This window comes from Agelaius phoeniceus, chromosome 1, assembly GCF_051311805.1.
Source record: "Agelaius phoeniceus isolate bAgePho1 chromosome 1, bAgePho1.hap1, whole genome shotgun sequence".
NCBI lineage: Eukaryota > Metazoa > Chordata > Aves > Passeriformes > Icteridae > Agelaius > Agelaius phoeniceus.
In genome coordinates this window covers 50,394,314-50,407,584 of record NC_135265.1, presented here as the reverse complement: position 1 = coordinate 50,407,584, position 13,271 = coordinate 50,394,314, and the positions used below count along the sequence as shown (strand labels likewise).

The 13,271-nt window shown below is 37.5% G+C and overlaps 1 protein-coding gene across 30 annotated transcripts in view; it reads right to left on the bottom strand.

Moving 5' to 3' along the window:
* CLASP2 (cytoplasmic linker associated protein 2) overlaps nt 1-13,271 on the bottom strand; it is a 147,491-nt gene that overhangs the window by 81,050 nt on the left and 53,170 nt on the right. For 22 of the 30 annotated variants that reach the window (XM_077178636.1, XM_054649938.2, XM_077178644.1 and 19 more), the window contains one exon: nt 7,701-7,847. In XM_077178636.1, coding sequence (XP_077034751.1) covers nt 7,701-7,847 — 147 coding nt within the window. Of the gene's footprint in view, nt 1-7,700; nt 7,848-8,351; nt 8,581-13,271 lie in introns of those variants that run through there. The other 8 variants (XM_077178689.1, XM_054650002.2, XM_077178755.1 and 5 more) reach the window with 1 other exon arrangement.

The following is a 13,271-nucleotide window of genomic DNA, read 5'->3' as shown; positions in this document are numbered from 1 at the left end:
TCAAGCCTTGAGGTGTGGCATGTTAATCAGGTACAAATATAGGACTCCTGTACTAAGAGGAAGCACAAAATAGCTCTTAGGTGGACTGAAGATGACAGCACCAGCATGCATACGGTAAAATTTGAAGCTACTCTTGAGCGTGCAAATTCCTTTGGAATTATGTATTGAATATAACATGCTTCAAGAAACTTAGTCAGTAATGTCTGAAGCTGATTCTTAACACTGAATACATAGTTTCAACAAGTTTAGCTTCAATTCCTTTGTACACAGTTTCACAGGTATGAAAGATTAATAATACTAGCTCTTGACAGATATGCTGTGGCAATCAATTGAATTAATAAACATTTACCAAGCACACAGTAAATACGAATATTACAAAACAAGGAAAATAACAGTGCTATACTTAGCACAAAGTTTAGACAGCATACATTAGGTAAGACCAAAGCCTGGATGTGGAAGAAGACAAGCAGTTCCACGAGCAGCAAGAACAGAGATGCCTGACTTTTTAGGCTTATCTCAAATGGATTAATGTTGGTTTCTACTCAACTGGAAGCTCATCCAGTCATCTTTCTACTCATGCACAATGTTCACGCTCCCATGGTAATCTTTCAAAGCACTCATGTATTTCTTTTCTCTACTGGCACTCAGTTTTCATAAATAATTAAAAGGTCATACATTTGTGACCCTGGCCCATTTGTTCAGTTTCAACAGGTGAGTTTGGAAGTTATGCTAATTTTATGAACATGATAGCATTAGTCTTATTTTCAGTTTTTAATGTAACTTCCTAATAAACTATTTACATTTTACTTTAATTTGATCCTAGTTTTACATTTGAATGGGGAAAATTGCACTAATTATTTTACATTACAGAAATTACTGAGAGCAAGCAGGAACACAAACAATTGGTTTATACCATCTGTAATTCTGATGCCAAAACAGAATGATTTGAGATACTGTGACGTAATAGTTTCAGTAATATAGAATTTTCATTATTGTTGTCAGTATCCATTTGTGTATTCCATTCTGGAACAATTTAAACAGACACTTTAATAACAACAATTCACACCACCTGTCACCACAAACTACAGAATTACCATTTTTGCATGTTCTAGATAATACATTTTTATCTTCTAGAAGTTCACTAGGGCAAGACAGAAGGTTGAAGTAACTTGACTTTGAAGTGTTGTTTTTTCTCTTACACTGTAAAAATAATTTAATTTATACGTTCCAAAAAATAATTTCCAACACAGGTGCAAATACTTATATTACAAAAATAAATTTCATTCCCTGCTTCTCTGTTTGAAAGCATATACCATTGTCAAAAGAAATGAAACAAGTTTCTTAAGCCTCTTCTCCCACACACCAACACACCACCCCTATGAAGAGAAATCACACCTGCTACTCCACAAAGCAGCAATGCAGGAACATTTTGGAATGGTTGTCTTTGCTTACTCTTCAACGCAGTCACAGTCCATATGGACTCCAAGCAGCAGGGTCAGCGGATTTTAGTCCACTTTCCTCCTCCCTCCTTCCTCTTTTTTCTTCTAGTTTAACTCACATGAAAATACAAACAAATTGCTTCCCCTTCCTATTGCTTCAAATAATCAGTACTCAGCGTCAGCAGCTAAACAAGGGCTGGGTTGTCTTCCTTATTCTCATCACTGTCTGGTACAACCATGATTGCCAGTAGGATGTCTGGGACTAGAACCCCAGGCAGAGATGTCACAAGCAGGCTGGGCTACATCTTGTGGTGTGCTTTTATCTCCAGACCTCTTCTTTTGTGCTCCACTGGTACTCTCTCCCTATTTTATCCATTTACAAGCTGACTTCCAGACTATGAGCCTTTTGGGAAATGACTGTCTGATATTCTATCATGCTTATACCAACATAATGAATCCTACAATTTAACTGAAACTTCTAGAAATTTAGTGAAAAATAGGGTAGTATGAACTATCATTTCAGTGACACACAGAAACCAGAGAGGCTAATGAACAGTGTTATGGACACATAGACATATTTTCTGAAGGTATATGTATAGGTGTGTATACATATAGATATATTCATAATTTATCATGTTTGTTTGTTTTCATTCAGATGCCTTGCTAAGGTGGGTTTTTCAATCCCCCTCCTGAAGAGAGCTTCAAAGGAAGGTATTTGCTACAGGAATGGAAACCCCAGTGATTGCACAACCATTTATAATGTCCAAGGAGAACAGAGGACTGATCGTATGGAAGGGATCCCTAACCTCAAATGCCATTCATGGGAATAAACAACAAAATCCAGTAACTCTCAGGGAACACAGAAAGCTGAAAGTCCTCCTACCTCCCTGAACTCTATATTAGGTTAAAATAGCTGCAGTTCATGACCATAGGATTGCAACCCAGCAATTCCATGGGCAAGGATCTCCTGGGATGGAAGTTAATTGACATTAACTGTGGGGAAAAGGAAGCAAACAGGCATTCTGTAACAAATTCTCTGATTCAGACTCTGACACCCAAGGCTAATCTCTAAGGCTGCTCGGAATGACAAAAAGACTTTTCAGCTGGGATGTTGAAGAAAAGTCCTTGAATTTCACCACCACCCAGAAATAAAAAAGGAAACAAAGTGCCACAGAATGTCAGGGGTGCTTTGCTGACTAATATTACCTCAGAGCAGCTTTACATCATACAAAGGGCCGGGGTAGAACAAGGAAAACCAAAAAGTCCTAGTTTATTTTACACAACAAATAGAGCACTTTGGAAATTACTTAATGAGGGCTAACAAGAATAAGAGAGGAGACATGAATGAACTTCAGTATTCAAAATTAAAAAAAAAAAAACCTTGTGGGCATTGATTATTATGAATTCTTTTGGTTTTTGTACAAGTGAACATAGAACTCTCTTGAGTCTGGAGACGATCAATACAGTGAACATGACTCTATCTTGTTTCAAGTCCATTCACTAACCTTGTGTATTTACAGTTCTGCAATTACTGAAACCCTTCTAACACAAATGTTTCTTAACTACAGTACCTAGTTCTAATGAGATTAACTTCAACTGGCTGAGATTTCACCTATCTTTCAGTCTCACACTTGTTTATGCAGGGCCTTTTCATTTAAATTTTGTCCTACTAAAGCCTCTAAAGGCTTCAAAATGTCTTCTGCTAGGAAATCAAGCCAAAAAAAGCAAATAAGCACCATTTTAATACTTTTCAACAAAGATCTGTACATCTTATTGAGAAGGGGGGAAAAGCATAATGACAGATACAAAAACCTAACTTAAATTTTCCTAAAGCTGGGAATAGCTTTCTACAGTTCCCTCATGTATAGTGCTACTATAGTGCTCACAGCCTTCTATTGCCAAACTGCTCACCTGGTTCAACCAGGTTTTCCAGTTACTTGATTTCTACAGATACATTATATACATCAGAAAGTGTAACAATATTGTCAGTGTAAAGCAATAACCAATACATAATATTGCCAGCCTGCCAAAGTACTAAAGATTAAAAAATCCCCAATGAAATACAGATAAAAATATATCATGCAGTATCTTCCTGGTGAAAATACTGCAAGAAGTATGAAGTCCACCTTGTTTCAAATTACAACACTATGACTAATGCTCCACCCCACAGAGGTTTTTGTAAAAAAATTCAAAAGAAATTTAACAGAAATTTCTGTCACTATTGTATTTCATCAGCAAGCATTTCTTCCAAAGGCCACATGGCTCTCTTGAGGAATCACCATTTCTACATTTAACCCATTTTGAAGACTACTGACCTAAACTGACATTTTGGGAAAAGAGAGGATGCCAGACTTCTTGTTAAGGCAGCCTGAGGTTTCCTACCCACACTTAAGATTACATAAAGCTTCCAAATGGTATGCAAGCAGGCAATTCCCTAGAAGACTTGGAACAGGGCTTTCAAATTTGCAAGAGAACTTGCCAAAGACCTCTGAGAGATCTTGAACAGCACTGGGAGAGGAATATAGCTCATCTGGCTGACATGAACTCAAGCCTTTTTCTACTGTGAATTATGGTGTCCCTTACCATTAAGTAAGAGCTGTTTGAGCCATACTGCCAAGAAAAAGCCCCTGAGTATCCAATTTCTGCAAGGGCAGGACACAGAGTGCACATCCTCAGTAATAAGAAGGCTTTAGAGCAAAGAGGTATTTCCAGAGGCTCTACCACCTGAATGAGGAGCTGAGAGCAAGTGTATCAGAGGTAAGTAGATCAGCTGTGTGCTTGCTGGCAAAGGTCTAACTTGGCAAACTGTATTGACCATGGAATAAGAAATATGCCAAACAAAGCCCTGTCCTATTAAGTGGAAGACCTATCACTTCTCATTCATCACTAACAAGATGCTCAGGGTCTGAACATCTCCAAGCAGAAAAGCCGGAGGAGAAACAGCCTGCTGGATTCTTTACTCCCAGGGCAGGAAACCACTGCGGCTGCCTGATCTGGTACTTTTTTTGGCAAGCTGTCTTCAGCAGGCTTGATCATGCCTGTCAGCAAATCCACAAGTTCTACAAACCTTCCCATCTCGACTGCCAATAGGAAAATGTCTGGCACAGTCATTCCCAGCACAAGGAGAGAGAATTCCAGGCTGAGTAGGACACTGCTATTGCTCATGTAAGACCTCTTTTACCTGCCTTCCTGGACAATGACGTTGCACTTCCAGTGCCACCAAAGTATGTTTCCTACATTAAAAGGAAAATGCCCAAAACAGTGAGAAATTCTTTTTTTTTTAATATCAGATGGGTCCTTTCACTTGAACAGCATATCTAGGCAGTGGTGGAATTACCCATTTCTTCCTTAAGAACCATCTTCATGACGTATATAATGAAAAGCCAAGCACACAGGCATCTGAGGTATAATTCAGCAGGTGTCAGCAGGTAAGAAAGCCAAAGGCATGGCTATGGATTTCAATTTTCTTAGCCTCAAGACAGGGTGGCCTCCAACCCTTTCTGGGCCCACGGAAAAAAACTGTACTTTGCCACCTACAACTCATAGGAAAATATACCTTTGTCAAGCAATATTCTATGAAAAGGATCTCTGGGATCCTTTAAAATATAAAAGGCAGTTTAAAGGAATGGAACTTGCAGTAATCTCAGTCTTTGCTCAACACAATTTCTATCTGCAATAAATTCTGCCTGGTCACAGAAGGCTGAAGAGGAGAAACTGCAGTAAAAACTTGCTTCAACTGCAGGTCACTTCCATGACTTTGGACATTTTTGTGGAAGGGAAATAAAAAGCAACACAGTTAAAGGAGCTGGTCCTTCCTCCAAGGCTGAACTGTAACATCTGAATATAGATTAATGGATATTTGAGAGTCAGAGAAAAGGGACAAGCAGGACCAACAGGTGGCAGAAGCACGAGGTCTGCAGTGAAAGCCTGAAATACCCATCCAGCTTATGAGGAAAAGGCGAGAAATGGCACACCCACTGACTACTGACTTGGAATGCAGTGGAGTGCACAAGGATTTGGGACTGTAGGATACAGCAGATTCTTACTACATCAGCAAGAACAAACAACTTCCAGAACTAAAAATGTACTCCATGGAGATGGCAATTTTGAGGCTGGAGAAAAATCACAGGTGTCCTTTAGGCATCTGCAAAGTTGATCCTACAGAAACTGGATGTGAAAGAGCATCAAGGTTTTGTTGCAGCCAGAAAGGTCCAGGAAGTCTCTAGGATAAACAGAATAGGATGCCCTAACTGGGCTCTCTAAAGACCATGGTCCTCTGTGGAATAAAGCATTCTAAAACCAGCATTTTGTCCCATAATGACAGTGTGCCACTAGACACTTCTCCTGTTCCTGTACATGTCTCTAGCAGGCCTTTCTGACCACTGTCAGATGGGACAGTGGACTGCCCAGGCCTCTTGTCTGACCTAGTGTCATTGTTCATATGAAGATTTTTACAGAAAACTCCTCACTTCTGGAAGAGACTATGACCTTATTGTTTAAGAAATACATTTGACATCTACACCAATGTTCTTGATTAGGCTAGAAGATGCAGGATTTGTAAATAATGTATTAAAATTCTGACTACAGACATCCTACAGAATGAAAAAAGAAGGGAAATAGATGGGTATGTAAACACACCCCAATATTTTCCTCAGTTGAAAGGAGATGGTATAAAGCAAGGAATGACCAAAGTATTCTGGTTTTAGCATGCTTAATTTTAATTCTTTTAAAGTTTGGCAATATAGGAAAAAGATAAAAAATAGTGTACAAATTTTTTGGGTTTTAATCTGCTTTACTACTACTATATTTTCAGATAAACTGAAAAATCAGTGAGTGGTTATTCTGTTCTTATCTCCCTTCACCTTGTATCTCCATGTTTTTACTGCAGAGCATGTAAAGTGAAAGCCTACATGCAAAAAAAATACATTAAAAACCATCTATATTTAGTAAAATATTATTAAAAGCCCATATTGAAATAAAGACAAATCCTAAGCATTCAGTTCTGGTACTATGTATGTTAGTCTTGCATGCAAAAAACACCCATGCTTCAGGTTAAAGTGATTACATTATAATTAGTTATTGATTTATATTTACTCATTTATAACACTTACTATGTGCTATAATAACAACAATAATAAATATCAGTGGGATAATTTCCTTTATGGAGTCTTTTAGGTGGTATTTTCTGATATATATTCCTATCAATTCTCAGTTACACTATGACAGTGTTGATGCAGCCCTATGGAAATCATTTCAATTTATTAGGAATTCTTAAGATTACTATTGAAAACCAATAAATTTTCAAAACATCAACTGTATCTTAGTAATGTGAAAATTTAAAGCAGCTTATTTGCCATGCATATTTTCTTCCAAATTTTATATTTGCTTTGCAGATCACATATGAGATTACATGAATAGGAACATGGGAAAAATTACTCTTACAAAAACCCCTTACTAAAAGAATCACTTATTCATAAGAACCCTGAACCTGAAGCATGGTATATTTTCACAGAATTATGGGGGTTTTTTTTGAATGTGTACATGAACCATCAAAAAAGCAGCCACTTCTTTAACAGTAAACAGTTGCTTTTGTTAGACTACCCCCGCCCTAAAAAAATGCGGATTTCCCTGTTCTAAGATCATAATTACTAAGCATTCCTCATACACTGCTTTAAAGCTACACCATGCAAAAAAATCCTGCCAAGGGTTTTGGCCCTTGTATTTTATCTTTCACAACCAATTTCACAATACTGACAGTTAAAAGAATAATAATAAAAGTCATCCAGATGTAACACACACCTCTGATGAAGGCTCTGGGTGATGGCTAATCCTTTCTAGCCACGTGAAGCAGTGCAGACCTACAGTAAAAAATTAATCTACACAGACCTTCTCCAGAATTTCACAGGATATTTATATATACAATAAATGCAGTGTGGATTCCAGCAGAGACACCCATACATATATATACATATATATATATGTATTTTTTTCCTTTCACCAACATAAATGCTATCTCCAGACATTAATTTTATTTATAATATGAGAGACCTTTATAAGCTCAGCGTACACTCACAAAAACAGACAGATATGCACACACCTTTCCAGATGAATAATTACATAAAACAGGGTCCCTTACTGTTCTCAGCTCTGCAAAAATACTGCAGTCATGAATTAAACATCACCTTCCAAAGTTCTCTGTTTTGTGCCTCTCTGGCAAGGTTTCTGGGAACACTGATTAGAATCTGAATAGCTTTACATTACCTCCAACCTTAGGCCCACCAGCTGATCCTGGCTTTCTTGCACTGTTTGAAGGATTTCCTGGCTTTTTAGGTGCCGGAACCTTGAAGGCTGAAGCAGCTGATGATGGCCTATTTCCATCCACTGACTCTTCATCATCAAAGCTTTTGTCTAGAAAAAGATACGTTAAATAAAAATAGAGCTATTAGAATGGGTGTATTTTCATTTCCTAACAAACTATTTTCCTTCACATTTCACAGAAATTCACAAAATGCATAAATAAAAACAAGTATTTATCACTTTGTCCTGTTTCTGATCTTGGAATAAATTACAATGGGAGATAAACAGCATTTTCCACATTTCACATTCTTATAAAATATTATTTTAGCTTCATAATTAACCACAGTAGAACTGAGCATAAAAAAACGAATCCTACACATCCACTCCCACAAAGGAAAAATATCTTTGCAGAGCCCGAATTTTTTTAATAATTTCTTAATATTTTCCCCAAATGAAAGCCCTTAATATAATTTTAATCATTCCAGTCTACCGAAGAAAAATGCTTCTCCTTTTCTTTCTTTCACTCATGCATGCATTTTCTGCTACACATCCTCCCACAATGTGTCTAACTAGCACTCCCTGTCTCCTTCCTTCCACCCAGATTTTTCAACTTACAATCACAGATCCTCTTGCAGATCAGCCGCCTCATTCCTCTGATAGCTCTTCAATCCCCTCACCCTAGGACGGACCCAGCACCTCACATGGCCACATGCAGTAAATTCTTAATACTAATCCGAGATTCTATCAAAATCTGCTCGCAAACACCCTAGATCCACCACTGAGATTTGTGCCGGCATCTTTCTCTCCCTTCCCTGCACTAGGTGCTGCACAACCAATGAGCTGCAAGGTGACATCATCTTCTGGGAGCCAACGCCAGAGGAAAAGGTGAAAATTCTCCATGCCAATAAATTCATTCCCACACATGGTATTTGCCACTATTCCAATCCTTCGTTTGAAAAATTAGACAGGCAGACAATATTCAGAAAGAGGGCTTGCACTCCTCTTTCCTATAATTTCAGGTTTGTGTATTTTTAATCATGAAAGAAATTCAAGCCTAGTGACTAAACAGTCTCAATTCAAAATACTGTGCCTTAAAAGAACCCCAACATATTCCAACAGTAGAACATAATGTTTTCCCCACCCACTTAGGGAAGAAGGATTTATCTATAAGCTTGAGCACAGAAAACATCCAGCCTATGGTTCCTATAATAAATAAAATGGGCGAGGCTGAGACACAGCTGCACTACAGTAATGAAAAACCAATTTAGCATATTACCTGCTCTAAAACCTGCCATCTGTTAGAAAAAAAAATATATTGCAAAACTTCATCATCTCTGGAATGGTTAAATGTTTACCCTTTGCTAATTCAGTACTCGCTCCCAGGGAAATGTCAACTATATTTAACAATGTAGCCTCCCAGAGGAAGGCAGCTTACATTAAAGGGTATAGCAAGGTTTTGTCCAGCAGCACTGGCAACACCATCGAACGTCACAACACCCTGCATTTAATGTGTCCAACATCACTGCTGCTATAGTTAGCACATTTTTCTAGCATTTGCCAAAAGCTATGCTTTGCACTGATGAATCTCCATGATCAAAGAAACAAACCATCACAAGAACAATATGGATGCATATTACCAATTTGCATTAATATTACTTGCTCCTCTCCTATAAACATGGATTTTTAAGTGAATCTTGCTAAGAGTAATTGTTTGGATCGGTAAACTCTCCGAATGGGAGGAAAAGGCATCAGCCTTCCCCCTCACTGTCCTGTGTGTTGCCATGGAAACAGCACTCCCGCTCAGCATACTGGCTGAGCCAGAATACATTTTGATTCCTGATGCTTTTACTCTCACTATCTTAAATAGAAGCAGACATCAAGAATTTGAGCAAGGAAAACCACTAACACAAAGGCCAGATTAAGTGAAATGACTTAAACACTGTCATAGAAGGGTAAATGGCAAGGGTTAATATCTAGGATACCTGCAGCATGACAGGTAATTTTAAATTAGAAATATCTTGCAGATTTTTGAACAGCATGATCAGATCAACACCGACACGTGAGTATGGAATCATGAAAACAGACTAAAAGTGAAAACAGGCTTCGCAAATAAAAACGGTTCTGCTGCTGCACTTCCAAATCTGATGAAGAAACAGGCAAGACTTTCATGCTACTACCCAACAGCTCTATAATGCTGCACTGATATGCAAATATTGCACAAGCCTTTGAAACAATAAAGTTATTTGCAATACAATCCTAAAAATAGAAACTAAACATTTGCTCATTTATGCAAAATCTCCTAATCAAGAAAAATCTAGACAACCCCAAACAACTGTGTACTTTGGGAACCAGTGACTCAGATAAAATAATTTTATTTTTACCAAACAATTCATTATGAAGGAGTATTAAAGATGTACCAAAGATGGGTAATTTTACAAGGTATTGCTCAACCCCAAAATGTGCAAATAGAATTCCAGAAAAAAAACCATGCAAAAACAAACGTTTCGACCTACTGACGTACTGTGTATATTAGAAGATACACTGAATGATGTTCTTGGTAATACTGTCAGATTACTTTGCCTAGTTAAAGAGTATTTTTTCATACATTTTAATAATTGTTAACACTGGATTAAAAATCTACACTATGAAATAGTTATATACAGTTTTTCAGTCCACATAAAACTCATATTTTTAAAATAAATGTCTATTTTTTTTAAGATGCACAGAACTCATTTAAGCCACTGATACATGGGTGTTCTTAACCAGACTTTTCATGGTTTATGTTAAAATAAATTAAAAATTGCTGTGCAGTTACTTGAAGTGTTCCAAAGTAAGAGCACAGTACCATAAGCATGTAAAATTAATGGCTGAAAAGGATCTGTTTGAATTCTATTAACACTGAAGTGATAATGCAGCTGAGCCTCTTTTGTTCTGGATTTGTTTATTTTTTAAATAAACATAAGCAGGAAAATTTCATACTGTCTTTTAAAGAAACCACAGGTTTTCCCCACCCTTTTAGGCCTTTACACTTTTACTTCCCTAGGATTTACCATCAAAATCCCGAGTGATTTTAGGGACATTCCATTTTCAGAAATATACCTTACACTGTGAAGATCCAAAACCTGAAGTCTGTATTTACAGCACTTCATGAAAACAGAGCACAATATTTGCTTTCCCTACAATGCACCTTCCATGTGCTCTCACTCATCTGCAATGATCCACTTGTTGGTAGCTCCTGAAAAAGCTCCATGTACTTCAGCATGGAGAAGCCCAGCTCCAGTTGTAACTGTTGGTCCCCAGGGCATAATCAAGGGGCAGTTCCGCTCAATCTGGCTTTACTACGTGCCTTTGGCTGGCCAAAGGAGCAGGGATGGAGCTCCTGACAGCCAACACACAGAGCACAGGGATCACTATATTTCAGTATCAAACTGTGCCTCTAATGTTAGTTTTATGCAGTCTACAAAAATATATCTCTATAACAGGAAGTCATAAAAGCCTAATGTAATTGGCATTTCAAAACAAAGCCATCTGATAGATGCAAACTTTTTTCATACTAAAATGGCTGGATAATTTTCATTCTAGGTCATTTTAACACTTTCAGAGTATCAAATTTTACATATGCAAACAGACCTGACAGCTGAGAAAGCATTATTCAAATAGTGTTTTAAAACAAAGCTCCAAGGTACTAAATATAAAAAGCTGTATGAATTGCTAGCAACCCACAGAACATATTAAAAGCAAAACACAATAAACTAAAGACACTGAGCCTCAGTTAAATCCCACAACATGTTCTTGTACTTGATATACAGTATTTTAAACCATAGTGCATAGGGAGTTTTGGAGGTAAGCACACCATACAGAGAAGAGCCTGGAATCTTGTACTGCCAAAAACTCCTGAAGAAACCTGATGAGCACCAAATGCTTTCACTCTGGTACAAGCTCTCTTCCAGATGAACAACTTCAAAGCAGGGGAAGAAAAAATTCAAGAAAAGGTTGTTTTTACGTTCACAAAGCTAGGAACTCAGGATCTGAGCATTATAAGCGTTCTCTTCCAATGGCGGGCAGATATCTGCCCATAGGGGATGCTTTGCAGGTACAGTGCACCAAGTGAACTGCTATCAACAAACTGCTGTGCATTTCCACAAAATCTCTGAAGAGCTGTCTAAGAAATCTTTCCAGTAAAAAGCCACCAAACCAACCTGCAGGACACATCAGAATCCAAAGTCCACTACACTTTCAGACCTTATGATTTACCAAAGTTATTTGAAGGTTACATGCATGCAGACAGACCAAAACTTGAACTATCACAGAGCATTAAACACTAAAACTCTTAAGAAACAAACTATGTCATTTGAACTAAAAATAAACAAAATATATGTGCTATCTTCCTTGTAGCATTACTCTTGGGGGCCAAATCACAAATATGTAGTGTATGTTTTCTGAAGTATTCCGGGAGATCAAAGCATAAACATTTATAAGGAAACTTGATATTCAAAGAACATTCTAGTACTCCCAATATTTTAAACTCTAGAACAATCTACTTACTCCATTTGCCTATACAGCAGTAAAGGTAATTATGTATCCAGTAAATGGAAAGATATATCCAGTGACAAGGAGAATCTAGGGAGAAATCTCAAGTTTTTCATATCCAGAGAGAAAAAACGTTTCATTTTCAAAGAAGATTAAATTAGAATACATTTATTGTTACTGCAACTCAAGCCTCCACCTTAGCTGGTTTGAAGATTCATATAACTAATGTGACATTCTGGTGTCTAACATTTTCTAAGTCATAGTCAATAACAGAGAAATAAAACACAGTATCACCTACACAGCAGTACAAATACAAGATCTATATTCTACCTGTGCTACTCAGCAGCAGGAAATCAAAAGTTAACTGACTTAAAGGAGATCCTCAAGTGACACCATGAGGGTGAAAAAACTGGATCCCCTGCAGTAAAACTTAACTAAAGCTGGCAATAAAGGCAAATCCAGATACTGTTTTCAGTAGCAACATCTTACATATCTAACACAACTAGGGTTTGTAAATACCAACTTGCAGTATTTTACTGTAGACTGACAAGAGTCAAACTAGAGAACACAGTATACTTAATATTTACATATTTAATGAAATTGCTTTTAAACTGACTTCTGTTCAAAACATTTGTATCAATTTTACTTCAATAACTGATTATTATAAGCTTTGCCAACAAATACTGGTTTTTACCTACTGTTAACACTTCCTCATTCACACCACAAAGTATTTATGAGGACAACTGCAAAATCCTGCCCAAGCAGCAGAACCCCAAGTAGATGAACTCTTTTAAATTTCCCAGTCACTCCCCCATTCTGTGCCTACCAAGACACCCACCCAGGCTCCCTTCAGTGACTTATAAACATAGACTGCATCAATTACTTGGAACATCTGGGACTGGATCATTAGCTCAATTCCAGATGAACTGGTGTGGCCTACAACAACTTTAGTCAAGCATGAAAATGAAGCTGCAAGCACTACACATGCATCAAGTTAGCTGATCC